This window comes from Heterocephalus glaber, unplaced genomic scaffold (genome assembly GCF_053883595.1).
Source record: "Heterocephalus glaber isolate CG9 unplaced genomic scaffold, H.glaber_assembly_v1.0 deba00001745, whole genome shotgun sequence".
Classification (NCBI taxonomy): Eukaryota; Metazoa; Chordata; class Mammalia; order Rodentia; family Bathyergidae; genus Heterocephalus; species Heterocephalus glaber.
This window is the reverse complement of record NW_028258451.1, coordinates 2938839-2957739: the sequence shown is the minus strand read 5'-3', so window position 1 is coordinate 2957739 and position 18901 is coordinate 2938839. Positions and strand designations below refer to the sequence as shown.

General features: G+C 41.7%; 2 protein-coding genes across 4 annotated transcripts; both read right to left on the bottom strand.

Annotated features, from left to right (window-relative positions):
• On the bottom strand, positions 1-9754 carry LOC101706974 (vomeronasal type-1 receptor 4-like). Its single transcript, XM_087200880.1, is given in 1 exon segment — positions 1-9754. A coding segment is annotated over 1 exon segment (1122 nt). The 5' UTR covers positions 2141-9754; the 3' UTR covers positions 1-1018.
• A 188-nt stretch (positions 9755-9942) lies between these two features.
• Positions 9943-15346, bottom strand: LOC147821310 (uncharacterized). 3 transcript variants are annotated; one of them, XM_087200879.1, is made up of 3 exons: positions 14889-15346; positions 12553-12670; positions 9943-11357 (listed from the first exon to the last, which is right to left on the bottom strand). In XM_087200879.1, exons 2-3 carry the CDS (start codon positions 12590-12592, stop codon positions 10111-10113), a joined length of 1287 nt encoding a protein of 428 aa, XP_087057005.1. In that variant the 5' UTR covers positions 12593-12670; positions 14889-15346; the 3' UTR covers positions 9943-10110. The 3 variants fall into 3 exon arrangements, with proteins under 3 accessions (XP_087057005.1, XP_087057003.1, XP_087057004.1); XM_087200877.1 differs by having other exon boundaries at positions 12553-12653; XM_087200878.1 differs by lacking the exon at positions 14889-15346 and adding an exon at positions 14358-14880 and having other exon boundaries at positions 12553-12653.
• Between the last annotated feature and the right edge of the window lie 3555 nt (positions 15347-18901).

The window sequence follows — 18901 nt, the reverse complement described above, 5'->3', positions numbered from 1 at the left end:
TACATTTGGTAAAATGTATACATAGTTTATATTTTCATTATGCTAAAATAACAGGAATTTAAAGGAATAAAAGGCTAAGCACAATAAGTTAAGAAAGTAGATAAAAGTAGATGTAAATGAGTTCACAAATTCAATAATCAAATGTAAATAATTTGAGAAAGGGAAATAATTATCAGTGTGAAACTTAGTTTCAGAAAAACAAAGAAACTGGTCAACGCTGTCAGGTGTGGATCCACTGGCCCTTCATAACAGCCCAACACTTCCCAGTACTGTCCAGTTGAGTCCCTGTGAAATTTACAGTCCTTCCCTCTAGCGTACCCCAGAGGAATAGGCACAAATCTCAGGGGAGACCTACCCCTGAGGCTCCCCAGTGTGTAGGACAGGACAGGACCATCATGGAATTAATTTACCTTGAGCATTGTCTCCCAAAGACAACAACTAGGACACTGGAACATGGAAGTGAAGAATCGGAGATAGCAAGGGACTGCCAGGGGCAAGCTGTGCAACGGACCTCACACCCAACAATTAAGACCAGGGAAGCTCAGGGCCGGGAATTTATCTCAGCGGCACTGTGCCTGCCTTGCAAGTGCAAAGTCCTGAGTTCAATCTCCAGTACCATAAAAAATAAATAAATAAATAAAAAATAAAGCGCAGGGAAGCTCTGTTCAGAGAGCATCCCAAATGCCCTCTCCTGCTATTTATTTACCATGCCAGGTTTTAAAGCTGATATTTAGATCTTTGTTTGGCTCATGTGCAGGTTTCCCTTAGATTTGTTTTCTGGAAAGTGTTCGAATTATTCTTCCATGTTGAGTGATGAAGCCCACAGAGGAAAATTTTATTGAGAGCTTTAACTCCAGTTCTGATACATAAATGCCTTTCATAAAGAGAAGGTCTCACCCAGCCACTGGACTGTGAAAGTCTCATCATATTGAGTGTTGAAAAAGACCAGGAAGAGTTTAAGACTTCAAGGTGAAAACAGCTGAGGTGGTTCAGGGAGCAAATAGGCTAAATGGTGCAGTCAAGTAGTCAAGTCAGGAAGGAAACACGAAGCAGGGCGAAGAATGGAGCCTGAGTCCTCTGAATTGTGCAGAATTTGATGGGGACTGAACAAGAGAATTGCAAAAGACAGGGAGAAAACAGACAATATATATTTTTTTCTTTTGAATTTAGGTGATGGTGTACTGTTTTCACAATAGTAGCCGCAGGTTCTGGATAGACTATGGTCACAGTTCGTGAGCAAAAAAGGGCAAAAAGTCGGGAAACAAGCATTAATGAAGGCAGCGATTCTCAATAAGGAGTGATGATTATGAAAAACAGTCAAATACACTTGGATGAAGCAGGAGATGGTGTAAAAATTTATATATGTGCACACCAGGATGAGGATGCTGTAGATGGCTCTGGTCTCAGGGGAGGATGTAGAAGAGACATTGGTCCTGTGGATGTGTTCCACCTGCTGCTTGTGCCTGTGTAGGATGAAAACCATGGAGATGCTGGCCCAGAGCATGAGCACCATACACAAAGCATCAGGGATGGAGAAGAATATGACAGCAACTGATAAAAATTCCTCATAACCTCTAGCAGAACAGTAGGAAAAGTCTGATTCATTGGTGATGTTTGTGTTTTTCCATCTGGCAGTCACACTTGCAGGAAAAGGGATATTCAGCAGTAAATGCAGGACCCACCAGTGCACAGCACACATGCTCATGTACTTCTGAGCTGTTACTTTAAGCTCTGCCCACTTAGAACCCTTGGAGTTCATTATGACGGCCTGGAAGACTCCCAAGAGGCAGGTATTACCAGTGGTCACACCCCTACCCACTCTGTGAACACAGAAAACAAGTTTGCATGCAAAATCACTGAGGAAGTGCTCCACCCCAAACGCTGCCATGGTCTCTGGGATCCCCCTTGAGAGAATGACCAAGAGGTTGGCCACAATCAGATGCCTGAGGATCAAATCTATCGACCTTTACCTTCATCCACTGAAGTAGAGAAATAAATACTGACTGAAGAGTGAAAAATTCCCCAGGGTTCCAATGACAATCTGGACAAGGAAGACCAGTCCAATATTCACATCCATGGAGACCAGTTCAGCTATGTTCTCTGCATTTGCATTTTTAAATACCAGATTCTGCATGAACATAGGAGTTGCATATTTTATTCACGGAAAACTACGTTGAATTTTTTCATTTTTACTGTTATTGTTTCTTTCATAAGCACGCTTTGCTTTTATTTAGATATTTACCGAGCTTTATAGTTTCTTTGTAGTGCACATACAATGTATGGACCACATTCACTAAAGTTTTGCATATCAATAATAAATTTAAATTTTACAGCAGCATAATTCAGTCACTACTACTATTCTTTATATTCCAGGAGACTTTAGCCACAAGGACTCACTGAAATATTAATGGAATCTGACTTTGAACCAGAATAACCTCCTTGTAACAACATCATGTTACCTTGTAACACTGTATATGGTACCCAGTTCCCTAGTTGTGTTGTTCAAAAATAAAAACGTGTACATTATTGAACAATAAAAATATTTCATAGTTGGGTTTTTGAAATATTATTGTTATCTAAATATTATTCAACTGTCCAATACATATTGAAGAATAAAGAATCAAGTTTGAAAATTCTTAATAAATGTGCATACATTGAGTAATTTACCATACCCAGTTTGTTTGTTGAATGTGGATAAATATATAAAAACTATAATAAGAATAAAAGTATTCATTTCACTTCTTGCCAGAAGAACAGAGGACATAAATTACAGAAAAATATTGTAGTTTGTCCTATGCCTGGGAAACGATATTTAAGTAGTGATGAAATGTTTTGAAAGCAAACTAAATTAAACCTGGATAGGAAATGTGTGGTTATGTCAGTATTTTAGATAAATATTCAAATTAAACTGATTATCTAACTTGTAAAACATTGAAATAAAATACAGCACAAGAATATAAAATGAACATGGGAACCATAGAATCAAGTTGAGGAAAACTATTCACAAAGACTTTGTTTCCATTTTTTCAGGAGGGTTCCTTTTAAACTGCAGCCACAACAGCATTTGTTATCATTTGATTTCTTGATGATTTCTATTCTTTCTGGGATAAGATAGAATATTGAGTGTTGTCTTAATGTGAATTTCTGAAATGGTCAGTGACAACGAACATTTATTCATCTATTTGTTGGTCATTTATACTTCTTCTGAAGTATTTTTTGTTTGTTTTTGTTTTTGTTTTTTTGTACCGGGGATTGAACTTGGGTACTTGCGCTTGCACAGCAGGTGGCGAAACCACAGAGCTAAATCCCCAGCCTAAGAGTGTCTATTTATTTCAGTTGCTTATTTTTTTAATTGGGTCTTTTATTTTGGAGGGGTCCTTTTGTTTTAGTACTTTATATATTCTAGGTATTAGTCTTCTGAGAAATAGCTGGCAAATTAATTTCCGTTCTTTAGGTTGTCAGTTCACTCTGTTGTCATTTATTTTGCTGTACAGAAACTTTATAATTTGATATAATCCCATTTGTTGGTTCTTGATGTTATTTCTTGTGAAATTGGAATTCTGTTTACAAATTTCTCGCCTATGCCTATAACTTCAGAGTTTTACCTATTTTATCTTCCAGCAGGTTGATTATTTGTTTTTCTGTTTAGATCCTTCATTCATTTTGATTTTAGTTTAGTACATGGTGAGAGATATGTGTCTCTCTGGCATACAGATGGCCAGTTTCCCCAGCACAGCTTGTTAAAGAGGTTGTCTTTCTTCCAACGTATGTTTTTGGGTCCTTTGTTGATCAAATAGCTGAATGTGAGGATGTTTCTGTATCCTCTATTCTGTCCCATTGATTCAATGTCTGTTTTTGTGCCAATACCATGCCACTTTTTATCACTGTTGCTCTGTAGTATAGTTTGAAGTCAGCTGTTGTGATGCTTCCTGCTTTTCTCTTGTTATCCAAGATTGTCTTTGTTATTCTGAGTCTCTTTTGGTTCCATGTGAATTTCAGGATTCTCAGTTCTAATGCTTAGTATTTTGATTGGAATTGCATTGAATCTACATATGAATTTTCGGAGTATGACCATATTGACAATATTGGTTCTGCTTATTGAGGAACAGGGGATATCTTTCAATTTTCTGATGTTCTTTTCAATCTCCTTTTTCAGAGGACTGTAATTTTCACTGTAGCAGTCTTTCATTTCCTTGGTTAGGTAATTTCTAGACATTCAATTTTTCTTCATGTTATGGTGAATGGTATTGTTTTCCTACTTTTCTATTCAGTGAGTTCATTATTGTATACATGAATGCTATTAATTCTTGTGTTGATTGTGTATCCTACTACATTGCTGACATTATTAAGTCTAAGCAGTTTTTGGTGAAATTCATTAAATGCTCTATATAGAGTATCATGTCATCTGTAAATGATAATTTGACTTTCCCATGTTCTTTTAATTTCTTTCTCTTGCCTGATTGTTGTGGCTAATGTTTCCAGTACTTTGTTGAATAGAAGTGGTGATAATGGACATCTTTGTCTTGTTCCTGATTTTAGAGGGAATGTTTTCAGTTTTTTTCCCATTTAATATGATGTTCACCATTGGTTTGTCATAAATGACTTTATGTCATTGATTTCAAGGTCTTTTTAGTAAGATACCACCTCCATGTGATGTGATTTCAAAATTATCTGACAACAGATAGTATTTATCCCTTTAACTATTTAACTTAAGTGGTTTGAAGTCTGTATTTTGAGTAAAGTTTTGCCTCCGGATGTAATAGCATCAACAGATCTGATCATACATCTTTTATATGTAATAAACTCTCTGTTCACACTTTCACCCTTTTTCAATACTCTTTACAGCCTGTATTCTATTGTTATCAGCAGTTGTTCTTCAATGTGGAAGGAAAAGTCGAAGGAAGAGATGGAGAGAAGGGTGAAAAAGGAGTGTGAGGGGGAAATGTAAATAGGAGAAATAATCATGGGGAAAAATTAGGTATAGGCCAGATTCATTGGAGGCTTTTTAGTTTGATTGAAGGGTTAGTCTTGAAGGTTTTAAGAAGATACTTGTGGCAGCAAGGACAGGATATAGAAAGAGGGATGTGTACATTGGGATTGAGGGAAGATATGAAGTTGTCTGAACCTGTTGATATATTTGTGCATCTAAAAAGTAGAACAGAAGCAAGAAAAAAGAGGAGTCCAGGTAAGGAAAGCAAAAGGATAGAATAGAGAGTGCAGAAGGCTAGTACAAGGGAAGACAGGAGTGACTGAGAGAGCAGACTATACCAAACAAAAAATTTGAGAGGAAGAATTTGAAAAGTTGGAGAAACAAGTAAAAGATAACAATAGACTATTGCTACAGAAGCTTGAGTTGAAGAGACAAAGTAGGGAGACAAGAAGAGTGAGAGAAAATTAACAACTAAATTGAAGCAACCACCCCCCGAAACAAAAATAAAATCAAATTCAGTAGGAACCCAGATCAAATACTTGAAGAAGACAAGGTACACGCAATTCACCCACGGCCATTGTGCCAGAAAGTCTGAGTATCCACACAATTTCATTCCTGCTTTCACTGTGGTCTGATTGCAGGCAACCACACCAACTTCCCCTTCCCCTTGCACTCAAGACCCAAACAAACCCAGTCTCAATAATTCTCCCCTCCAGCTCACAGGCAGAATCTGATGCTGTCCCTGGCTGTGGCGTAGGGTGTCTCCAGCCCTAGGTGTGATAGTGGAAGAGTCAGTTTGTTCCCAGGAGGGATTCTTGCAGGAGTTTGTGTGTGGGTGTGTTCCAGTGCAGGTGTGTGTGGGGGGGTCTGTGGAAATCAGACAATGTGTTTGCTCTTTGGTGTGGGACCAGGGTGGCAGGCACAGGCAGTTCACTTTCAGGCAGGGGTCCACAGTGTCAGTGGATTGGAGTTCATGCCCATGGGAGTCCTTGGCCTTATTCCCTTGTTTATCTTCTCCCTGCCCAGGGTGGGGGCTTCCCTTGCACTCTTGAGGCTGCTTCTGGGCTGCAGCATTCTCCATGGTTTGGAGGGAGGTGGGAACAGGGGGTAGCGTCTGCAGAATCTGACCCGAGTCCAGCCTTTGCATCTTCATCTTCATTCATTCATTCCCTCAGGCAGCTTAGGATGCTCTGATAACAGCAGTTCTCAGGGGTTGGTGGCTGAAGCAGTCACAGTGGACCAGGTGTGGTGGCTCCACTTCTCTTCAGTGATCCAGATGTTAGGCTTGATCTTTACATACCATCTTTCTTATTAAATTTCTATTTCAATGCATCAGGCCCTCCCCTGCCACAGAGTACCTGTGGCTCTAATGAATCCTCTCAGTACTTGAAAACTGACTACTCCTCTAGTCAGTGATGTTGGAACTTGGAATGAGGTTCTTGACAAGGATAAGGAAACTCAGTGTTCATCTAGGTTAAAATTTCATCCTATGTTCACTGAAAAGAAAGTTTATGTTTATTTGTTTTGCAAGAATCTTCTTGGTTTGTGTCTTATACTTTTTGTTTTGTTTTCCTTGTCTTTGTTGGAACATTTTAGAGACACATAACGATAGCATTCATCATGAGGAATTTGTACCTGTACACGATATATCTTGATTCTTTTTTACCCATTCCCTTCCCCTCCCTTTCACCCCTCTTCTCCTCCCCTTTATTCCCCTTCTCATTTGAAAATTTTCTTCCCATTTTCTTTTATACATTTTGGTTCTTACTTACACTTTCAGTTTCTCACACTAGAGGAGCAATGCAGTATTTAAACGTGTGTGTAATTTATTTCACTTATGAGTATAGTGTCAAGGTGGATCCATTTAGCTAGAAATGTCTCAAGTTTATCCTTATTTATGACGAAGTGGTACATTGTTGTATAAAAATATATCTTCTTTATCCATTCATCAGTTGATGGGCATTTGGACTGTTTCCAAGATTTAGCTATTACAAACTGTGCTGTTATAAACATGGGTGTGCATATATTGCTGTGGTATGATGTAAGACAGTCCTGTAGCACCGTGTGCTATTTATAGTACACATCTACAGCTTTGGAATTTATTTTTTATTTGATGTGATTTGACCTTAGTCATTTCTCTTCTTGGTTTTTTCTATGTACAAATACTACATAAAGCAGTTGCTTGTTGGACTGAACTTTTAAAAATAGTAAGAAAAGAAAGAAATTAGGAAGAATCCTAATAGCAAGGAATTAAATAAGAAAACAATGGAATAGAAAATTGCAAAGTTCAAATTTCATCACAAATACTGAATTTCCACTTCACCGTTATGTATATCTTTTGTGCACAAAAAGGTTTTTTTCAATAACTAAGTCAAACTTTCTGAATAGTTCAAAATGGAATTTATTTCTAAACATTACTATGAATTCTGGACATAAATGGATTTGATTAAAAACATGATGAATGGCTGCAATTAATGTGGATCTGTGCAGAACTGGCCACCTGTGAGCAGAGCAGGGACCACATCCTGTCATCCCCAAGTGACAGCATCCCACCTGCTCATCTGCCATCACCCCGACAAAATACCTGAAATAAACTACTGCTTAATTATGTATGTATTTTTATTGAATATCCATATGAATTTGAAATATCTTCATTGCATTTTTATAAACATATAAGGAAGTATTCATTATTCTTATATCCACCAAATATAACAACCATGTGTGATGTACAATTTTTGCTAATCAGCTGAGGATTCTTTTGCTTGACTTAGATGGACAATATGAGCTCTCTCATGTCAAAGGGTAGGTTTTCTAGGTGTTCTGATGTCACAAGGTGAGACTGGTTGATGCTGGATCCCAAGAGTGGACACAGGTGGCCAGTGGTCACTGCCTCTGCTGGCCCCTGCCATCCTGATGACTTGTGCCATATATTATAGGTCAAGTCTGTCATGTAATCATCTATACCACTGCTGCCTGCCACTGTCCAGCACAAGCTTATGCCAGACACAGGTCAACTCTCCAGTGTGTGGACCACAGTCCCTCCCAGAATTCCATAAAAGGGCAATGCATGAAGCTGTAGTTGCAGTGGATTCCAGGCAGCTGGAAATGATGGGAACATGGAGTGTTTACTGAGGAAAACCACAAGCAGTAAGTAGAGATAGGCCATGTGAGTTACAACCAGCAAAGTCATAGGAAATGGGGCTGCCCAAGCCCCTTGGAGATCACATCTTACCACAATCCACCTCAAACACTACACACAGAGCTACAGGTTTTAATGTTTGCCCCGCTGGGTTTTGGTCTTGCTTTGGTCCAATTTCTATTCCCCTATTCCTTTTGGGATGGGAATATTTGCCTTGTGCCACTGGAAGTTGGAATTGATTTAGTTTTTAAAAGGCTTACAGCTAAGATTTTGCCTTGAGTCTCAGAATTTGAATTTGGTCTTTTTCAGAGTGCTGAAACTGTTTTAAAACTTTGCCAGCTCAGAGATTAACCAAATGCATTTTGCATGAGATGAATATGAGTCTTTTGGGGGGCCAGGAGCAGAAAGTTACATCTTAACTCTCACCTTGTCCCACAAAAGTCTCATATGTTCAGAGGTGGACCTACTTGAAAGAGGCAAGTCACTGGGGTTGGGGGAAGGTGTAATTTACAAGAGTATATTCTTGTCCCCAGCTCCTCCCTTCTCTGCTCCTGGCTGCCATGCAGTGAACAGCTTTCCTCTATTATGCTGTTCTGCCACGCTGCTTTTGCCTTACAGCCAGTTGACCATGGACTGAATCCATTGAAACTGTGAGCCAAAATTAATCTCTTAAGTTGTAGGTGCCAGGCATTTTGTCCCAGTGACAGGAAAATGATTATAATACCAAGACCACAATAGCTCTTCGATCTCAGGGTTCCTGCCTGTGCAACTGAAATGTTAGAGGAAGAACCTAGAGAGACATAAAAATCTAAGAAAATTGCATCTTTTTCCTGGGCTATTAACTGTGACCATAGAGTGACTTGGCCCTGTAAATCCCAAAAATTTCTGTACACCAATTCACACAGCTATAGTGACAGGAATATTTGGAGATGTTTTTACAATGGGCACTTTCCACTATAGTTTACTATAGTCTCCTCAATCTTGATTATTCATACCTTTAAATTTTTGTACTTTTGTTTAGTGGCACTTTAGGTCTTTCTGTCACTGACCTGTACATCACACTTCAGCTTTGGAGAAAGTGGTCCTGAGAGAAGTTTCCTCCCAACACTGCTAGGGAATATGGGACATACGCTGTAAGGAAGACACTAAATCCACACAGCTCACTAATCCCAAATTCTGTGGTCTGTCATAATGGCAGCATCCTCCCTCAAGGTGATGAGCTCTCAAATTGTGAAATCAGATTCACAAAGATCAGAATTCTGACTTAAGATGTTTCTGTCAAAACTAAAATACCAAAAGTGGACTGAGAATTTTTCACCAACCTTTCTGATGTACAAAGTTCCACAAAGGCTGATTCAGTTTGCAAGTCTGTTTTCATTCCATTCCAGATTTTGGGGCGGGGAGGGGGGGGGTTGCAAGATCAAAGATAGTTTAAATTATAAAGACTTTATTATTACAAATCAGAACAACATGAAACAGATACTTTCCTGGCCAGGTGACTTAGAGACAAGAAAAGTCCATTCATTACAAATTTCAGGTAAGAGCCAGGCACAGTGGCACATGTCTGAAATCCCACCTATTATGGGATCTAAAGCCAAGGATCAACTAAGCCAAAGAGTTCAAGGCCTGCCTAGGCAAAAGAGCAAGACCGTCTCAAACAAACAAACAATGTCATTAGGAATAAGGTCCACAAACAAAAGACATTTTCGGTAAGTTACCAGAACATAGCTCAAGTCCTCTTGACTAAGGAGTTCTTACCTAAAATATCAGTCAAAAGAGAATGACCTCTGCTGACTTCAGGTGTCTCACAATTCACTAGAGATTGGATAAAGTGTGCAAATTCCTGCCTTCCCTGGGGATGGTTTAGTTACTAAGCTGGAGAAGTTGAGAGGGTTTCAGCCATAGGTATTGACAGTGACTAACTTTGGAAATTTTGAGGTCAAAATGTGCAAAATAGTATTTGAAGTGTCCCATATACTTGGTATTCATAAGACATGTTCAAGTTTAATATCTGATGAATCCTAGTATATTAAAAGCTCCCCTAAAATCTACTTGCAGCATGAATTTTCTGGTGCCGAATCAGGTGGGAGCTTAAGCTGTAAGCTTTCCCACATTCACTGCACTCATATGGCCTTTCTCCAGTGTGAACCTTCTGGTGCCGAACAAGGTGGGAGGTTCTGATGAAGTCTTTCCCACATTTGCTGCACACAAAAGGCCTTTCACCAGTGTGAATCCTCTGGTGGGCAATAAAGTCAGAGCTTCGACTAAAGAATTTTCCACAATCTGTGCATTTAAAAGGCTTTGACTCTGTGTGAATTCTCTGATGCTTAATAAGGGTATATTTGTGGCCAAAGGATTTCCCACAATCACTGCAATCATAAGGATTTTCTCCAGTGTGTATACTCTCATGTTGAGCAAGTGTGGATTTGTGTCTGAAGACTTTCTCACAATCATTGCATTTATAAGGCCTCACTCCATTGTGAACTCTCTGGTGCACAATTAAATTGGAGTGATGGCTAAAGTATTTCCCACATTCACCACACTTGTAAGGCATTTCTCCAGTGTGGATCCGCTTGTGTTGAGTAAGGTTGTCTTTTCGACTAAAAGCTTTTCCACATTCACTGCATTCATAAGGCTTTTCTCCAGTATGGATCCTCTGGTGTTGGACAAGTGTAGCTTTGCGGCTGAAGGCTTTCCCACAGTCACTGCACTCATAAGGCTTTTCTCCACTATGGATTTTCTGGTGCTGGGCAAGTGTATCTTTGCGGCTAAAAGCTTTTCCACATTCACTGCACTTGTAATGCATTTGCCCAACATGAAAGGCCTCCCTACTCTCAGTGCTCCTGGCCACCTTCCTCTTCCTATGGGTGACCTTTTGCTGGTGATCACCCAAACTGGTCTGGAAGTTTTTCTGCTGTACTTCGCACATAAAGGGCTTCTCTGACAAGTGAGGTTCTTCTTCACAAACTGTCCAGTTCTTCACCAATGAGACTTTGCCTTCATCTCTTTGTGAAGGTTTCTCTGCAATGTAATGCTTTAGATTTGGGTGAAAGTTTGCACTGAACCAGAACTGTCTCCCACAGGTTTCACATGTGTAAGTGTTAGGTCTGTGGTATGTTCTCTGGTGTTCGTCCAAGTACAAAATATCTTTCAAGATTGGGCCACATATGTCACAAGACTGAGCCACCTGGGTGGACAAACCTGCCTTAGAAGTACTAAAAGGTAACACTGCTACAGAAATGTTCTCCTCAGCAGATGCCTCTTCATCCTTCACTGCATTCCAACAACCTAAAGTGATAAAAATACTGTTGTCATACACCATGATTTTAGTGGGAGGGGAAAACATATATGTGTCTAGTATACTCAGGACTCTTATGTCTATGTGGTCACTGGCAGGACAGGGCAACAATCAGGATCAAAGTTTGATGTATAGTACTGGGATCTAAGGGTCACAGATGTGGAAGGCATTAGAGAGACAAAAACATAAGGACAGGCGGAGTGCATGGAAAAAAGTAGGCACAGTCTTCAACCTAATGAAGATAACTTTTAGCAGGGCCTGGGCTGGTTGTTGGTGACAAGTGAATGCTATGCAAAAATTCACATCCAGATTTTATATTTCTTCCAGAGTTAGTTTCATTAATTTGTCTTCCAAGGTACTTCTTAGAAGTTGTCAAATTTATTTCAAAAAAGATTTTCATAATATGCTTTCTATATCCTTTTAAATTCTGTAAAATCTGTGGTAATGTCTCCTAGATCTTAATATTGTAATTTAAAAAAATGTATAACTGATATTGTGTAACAGGAAGAAAAGGTCTAAAGGAGCAGGGGAAGTGGGAGGAGTAGGGGAAAGGAAAAAAGAGAAAAGAAAAAATATGAGAAAAGGAAAAAAATGGAAACAAAGTCTTTGCAAATAGGGAAGGGTGGAGGGGGTGAAGGGAGGGGAAGGGAAGGGGAAAGAAAATAAGAACCAAGATACTCATGCAATGGTACAAGATCCCGATGATGAATGCAACTGTATTTTATGCCTAAAATGTACCAATAAAGTTAATGGGGGGAAAAAAAATTCACATCCAGGCCCAGAAATATCTACTTGAAAATGACTGATAGGGACAGGGATTTAGCTCAGTGGTGCTGCTACCACCTGCCTCGCAAGCACAGGGTCCTGAGTTCAAACCCCAGTACCAAAAAAAAAAAAAGAAAAGAAAAGAAAAGAAAATGACTGATGTTCAAGAACTATATATGCACAACTGGTAATGTTAGGGTAGTCCAATACTGGAAAATACTACAAAGGGAGCATCAGAAAACCCTTCAAGTAAAGGGTTAGAGAGGGAAGCCTTGTGTTTGAAATAAGAACAGAGGTAATTAAAGTGTGCAGAGTAGGGAAGAAAAGATAGAAATAAAGTATGGCTTCCAGCCTTGGCATCAAACAGTACTGAACACAAGGTCTGATACTATCTGAACACACTCCTCCACTCTCACTCACCAGGGTCTGTCCAACCCCCTCCTGCTGTGCTTAGAGTCATGCCCTCTCAGTCAGGCACCCAGGCTTCTCCCCCTTACAACAGTTCAGCAACCACAAAGGATCTGGAAGATATAAGTCACTGGGTAAAGACAGGACAGATAAGTGAGAAAGCACTAGCCCAGAATAACCCACCAATGTAAGACTCCAAAATAATACAGTAAAACCTTTGATGGTAGGTAACTTGTTCTGCAGGTGTTCCACAAGACAAGCAAACATTTCTAATAACTTTTTACTTGCTAAACAAGCCATGTCTTGCAATATGAGTATGTGATGCCAAATGTCACATGCTCACAACTGAGCCAACGGTTCTTCTCCCTCAACCTTCATTAAAGAATTGTGGGTGATCATATCCCAATCCCAAAAGGTTAGGGAAGGAGAAAAATAGCAGAGGAATCCCTCACTTCAAATGGGATGTGTAAAATGTGGGAAACAGTACTAAATTTTCTAAAAAGCACCGCCCAAATAGGGATGTAGCAATGTCAGTTTTGAATCTGTTTAACAAAAATGCAATGTAACATTTCTGTGGGATCCTCAAAAGAAGGCAAAAGCAAGTGCCTTTGGATAGGTTCCTTGTTAAAGGTCCATGAAAAGAAGATTCCATTGAGCCAACAGATATCAGTGATTCCATTAGTGATAGTAAAAGTTATCATACACAATAATCCTCCTCGCTTTCCTCTCCCTCACACCACCATGGTTTTCAAAGGTAAGTGCAGGTTAATTTATTTTTCTTTATATTTTGTATTAGATTACAGTACAGTGGTCCTTGGTTCACAAACTTGATCTTTTCCATGATTCTGGTCACAAACCAAGTTGGATGAGAACCAAATTAAATTCAATGGTTAGATTAAATGATTCAGTCCTCATCCAGTTTGGTTTGTGACCAGAATCATGAACAGAATGGAGTTCATGAACCTAAGTACCACTGTATGGTAATCCTTTTTATATGAATATTTTTGGGTTGTGGAACAAATCATCTGAGCCTCTATTATTTCTTATGGAGAAATTTGCCTTAATATACAAGAGCTTTGGATTACAGTCCTGTTTCCAGGATAAATTATGCTCACATACCAAGTTTTTACTATAAAACAAAATGAAGACTGTCTTAAGGTACAGCCCAGTGGGCACAATGACCCTAAGAACTGAAGCTCATGACAGGTGGAGCAAGAAAATGTCAATTAGAGAAAGATGGCAATCTTAAGCCCAAAGGGGTCATTAAGACTGTGGACAGCTCTCTCAAAAGGGCAAGCAAGGTGTCACCTTTTGGGTTAACCTTGAGATTCCTGGCTCCCAAACTCTTCCTAGCAAGGCTTCAGGGAAGTAGTTAGGGAACACAGAGAGCAAGGAGACAATACATAATGGCTGAGCCTTGGCATCCAAAAGCCCTATGTGAGGGAATCAGGAAAAACAGGAGTGCCTATGTTCCACAAATGAAAAGACCAACCCCTGGGAAAAAAGGATGAGCTGACCACAGCCCAGAAAACTGGGCAAAGTGGGGCCTTAGGGAAACCGTTAAGTGTGAGTCACAGAAAGCACTGAATTGTGATACAAGTCCCTGAGACTCATCAACCAGCCTCCACTTCTCCCAGGAAAAGTACACAAAGTCACTGTCAAAGGTCTTGGGTCACCAAAGTCACCAAAATGGCCTTAGGTGAAATGGTAAACAGTCCTTGGCTTTAACCCTCCTGTCTCTCACTGCAAGGAACCACATAAAATATAACATGTTTAATGACTTCCAGTAAATCTGATCTCTAGATCTGATGCCTCACCTGTGAGATCTCTGGCACAACTTTCTCCTCAGGACTCCAGACCTCAGTGTCCAGTTGCCCATGTGCTGCCTCCACTGAGCAAAACCTTAGAGTCAAATGCCTCAAACCTAATTTCTGATTCTCTTGAAAGATAGTCCCTGCTCTCACTAACCGATTTTCATTCTTTCAGATGTTCAGAAAGAAAAGAGAGACACTTGGTTAGCGTCTCACACCCTTTGTTCACAAGCACATCTGAATCAGCAGGAAACCTTGTTGGTTCTAGCTTCAAAATTCTACCCAGAATCTATTAGTTTCTCCACTTCCAGATCCTCCAGCCACTGCTGTGGTTGAGTCACTGCAACCCTCTTGGTGTTAGGTTCCGTAAGAAGCCTTCTTACAAGTCTCCCTGCCTCTATCATTACGGTCCCGCCTCATCTCAGTCTGTTTTCCCGAGTGAACACCGAACGCTTAACTCTTTCAAGGGTCACTTTCTTCTGCCCTACAGAACCTCTACGACTCCCAGCGCCCTAGCAATAAAGGTGGTCTACTCACCCTAGGGTCCAGGCACCCCGGATATGCACCCTGCTCGGCGGAGGCTGGCGCTCGCGATTCGCGGTCGTTCGGTCGTGCGCCTGGGCTCCTGCGGAGCCTGCCCTTGCGCGCAGGTGTCTAGAGCGCCGACCTCCCGCCCGCGAGCCTGACTCGGACGCCAGACCTGGGCCACGCTCACTAGGGTTCAGCAGTTCATGAAAGAGGACTGCGAGGGGCCAAGGTCCGAGAAGGCTGCCCCCGCCCGCGCTAGGCCCATTCCGCGGCCTCGACAGAGGAGGGGTTTTCCTCGGCGCCGCCACCGCCAGCCTCTTTTTAACGGGGACACTGTGTCCTCTCGCCCTTTCCCGTGTCTGACAAGTTCTGAGTAACCCAAAAGTCTGGGCCGCTGCTCTGATGGTTCTGCCCCAAGGCCTACAAGATGTCTGAAAGGAAGATTCCGGAAGTCCCGCCCCACGCCGGCCAGCGCAAGTTCTTCTGGGTAATGTAGTTCCTACGGGCAATCGTCATCAGCGACGCGTGGGCATTCCTGCCCCCGGTAAAGGCCATAATACTAATTCTCCCAGCATTGTTCCTGGATGCCCATGCCTGTAGTCACTTTTGGGAGCTAGGCTGACAGACAGACTCAGCTGGCCAAGGCTGGGACTCAAACTGGCTTCCCAGTTTTATTCATATGTCGCATCTAGTTCTTTTCCTGGGCCTAGGTACCCTGGCATTTCCAAGGAGCTGAGCACAAGGGCTTTTGCCTGTTGGACTGAACTAGCTCTTGACAGCACCTTTGTAGGTAGTGGAAAGTGGCTCTCCCCACTGGGAAAACCCCTCTTTTTTGTGGACTTTGATACAGTACACAACCTGTAAAATTGTACAACGGGGCACTACTGGCCTTTCTGCAGCCACATTACTGGCTGTTTCCTGGCCTATTTTACCCATTTACCTGGCCAACTAGCCAAACCTGTGTCCTTCTACATAGAAAGCCTTAACACTAGGCCTTTATATACCACCCTACTATCAGTGTATGTGGTAAGGGGGTCCTCCATGAGGGTAGATAATCACTACCCTCTTGGCCCTCAGCTCAGTCCATTGACTATCTAGTACCAGTATCAAACTAAATACTGTCTGTTTATTGTGCGATGGGCCTGCACAGCAACAGCCGTCTATTGTGCGATGGGCCTATAGCTCAACCCATCTGTATACCAGGAACTTGGCAGTCTTGGTAGCTAAATTTCTTTGTAGGGGGTTTTCTTTGGTTCCTTAGGTAGACAGAACAATGGTAGAACATCATCTACACTCCACCTGTCTAAACACCTTCTGTAACTCAGAAGAAAGAGAACTTGTGCTCTGTACTCTGTTACTCTAAATATGTTCTGTATTAGGCCAGCATTGGTGCTTAAGTGACCTCTGTCTTGGGGACAAATGTCTATGAAGAAGCCACCCAGCCACTGAGTAGGTAGCTTGTACCTTTACAAGGGGACCTCCCTGGTGACTGATTCACGGGCCTGCAAGGCTACATATGCAGCTAGCTCCTTCTCTGTGAAGGAATAGCAGACCTCTCCCTTCTGTAATTGTGACTAAAATCCTAAAGGCATGCACAGCTGTTCTCTGTGCTACCACAAACCCCAAGCAAAGGCCTTGGCTGCTACATGAGTGTCCAGTTCATAGGGGTTGTGCACCTGCAGGGTTTATGCCTGCTACACAGCCTGCTTTGCCACCCCAAATGTCTGCTCAGCATCTTTTGTCCAGCCTGCTTTGCATCCATTGCCCTATCCACCTGCTTAGCATCTTCTGCCCTCCTCAGGTTATACCCTTTTACTCAGGTTGTACAAGAATTTTAAGATCTGGGATAAGCAGGAAATAAAAGCCCTCCAATACCCCCAGAAGTTCCTAGGAAAGTTTTTAACTATTTCATTGTGGTAGGATGAGGACGCTTCTATGTCTTATGGGTAACAGCCTCTGGAATTGCCTCTGTCCTGCCTGACCAGACAACTCTCAAAAACTTGACAGAGAGCCCAGGTCCCTGAACCTTGGGCTTGCCAATGGCCCATCTACATGCTGCGAGGCACTGCTGGAAACCACCAGCTGCTCCAGACCTGTAAGAGAATTAGAGGTAAACATGATATAGTCAATACAATGAAATAACCACATGTTCTACAGGGCTGGACATGCAGCTAAGTCCTCTGCCATCAGCCCATGGCACATAGTAGGGTTGTACAAGTAACCCTGTGGCAACACAGTGAACATTCATTGCCCTTCTTCTCATGTGAAGGTGAATTGTCCTTGGCTCTCAGCAGCTATGTCTGCAGAGACCATCCTTGTTTGCCATCTCAACCCCTGGAGGATGTCCACTCTCAAGATGTACTCAGGTCACAGACAGATAGAGATCCTGTCTCAGTGCAGACAGTATATATCCAGAGTCACAGGCATTGTTTTTACTTTGATGGCAAAAATAAACCTCTCTATTTTTAAGTTGTGATTTCAAGTATTTTGTCCTAGCAATGGGAAATTGACTAATACAGGGCCCTCATCTTTCACCTGTTTGCTCAGCCAGGCTCTCATCATGGAATCCTCTGCATTGTGTTTGCTATTTTCTGGGTTTCATGGTGTTTTTACACCATGAAAACCTTTTTGGATGGGGGGAGAAATTGCCACTTCATAAGCTAGCTAATTCCTAAATGTAGTAAATAACTTACTTGGAAGCATGCAAGCTAACCATCCTCTTTGACTAAGTATTACACACCAAGTCAATATTTTCCATGCCCTAAATCAACCCAGGGCCAGGTTTCAAGTAACTAGATTCCACCTCTGGAACAAAAAGCCTACTGGACTTACTCAGACTAGCCAGTCCTCAGCTATTGGCTGTATTCTGCCTTCTCCATGGAAAACTTAAAGGACCTGGCCTGGGCTTTCCCATTGCACCTGCTTCTGCCTCCCAACTAAAATCTGGTGTTCTTCCTGTCGCCTTGCATGGCATGCAATGTCTCTTATTTCTAGGGGAACCGTGAATTACATTTTTTTTTTCTTTCAATGGTGTTGACTTCTATATGTCCCTACATCTTTATAACAAAGATGCTCCCACAAGCAGCTTCTTTAAGTAAAGGGAAAAAATGAAGCCTAAGATGGCTACACTTTGGTTGAGGGTGTGTATAGAGGGGGGTGATTTCCAGTGGAAATTAATCCCAGGTCAGCAACATTTCAGTGCAGGGGCACCTCATTAGTCTCAGTGTAAATAACCGACATAACCAAGATTGATTCTGGCTAGTGTAAATAACTTATGTAACCAAGGTCATTACTGGCACATGGCCCCTACTGTGTATTTTGGTATAAATGTAGACTGCCACAAGGGTTGGGGGGAGATTAAGTGGCCAAGGACTGCTGTGAGGATGGGTAGCCTAGGGGCCCGAGGACTGCCAGTGTGCATGTCCAAGCAGCACATGAGAATAAAGATGTGGAATCCAGTCCAGGTTCTGCAACTCTTCTTCGGGCTACCTGAATCTCAAGTGAACCTCCCCAGTCTGAACTGGTTTCAAGACAACTGGCATAGTGCAGCAGGATTCAACACAGCCCAGGCCAAGGTAGAAGCATCATTAAGAGGAGGCACCTGTGGCCAAGGGTTAAAAGCAGACCAGCCCAAAGCAAAGTGTTGAAGGAAGAGATATATGCTGCTCATAAATCATGTCCAGAAAGAATGCATGCTGCTGACATAACTGAACTCATCAACAAAGACAGCTCAGGGACTCAAGATGCCAAGCTGCTTCCATGCAGGAAGGCCCATCTGGTGGTGATACCGGAAAAAGAGCAGTGATATAGTCCAGGGGGCCCATGAAGGTAAAAAAAGAGCAGCAGTGGAGCTAGGAAAAGGCCAGAGCCTGCTTCCCAGGCTTTAGGCCCAAGTATGAAGTCCATGCCACTACAAACAGAAATTAAATCTGAATTCAAGTCAGAGCTGGAGGCAGGCCCATGACCCAGGCTAGAGCCACGACAAGGAAAGCAGCACACAGCAGATCTTGCCCAAATGACTG

Excerpts from the sequence above, each read along its gene's own strand:
- LOC147821310 (XM_087200879.1), bottom strand. The coding sequence starts at position 12,592 with ATGACTCTAAGCACAGCAGGAGGGGGTTGGACAGACCCTG. Across the intron at positions 11,358-12,552 it reads AGGGGGTTGGACAGACCCTG|GTTGTTGGAATGCAGTGAAG; the intron begins GTGAGTGAGAGT and ends TTATCACTTTAG.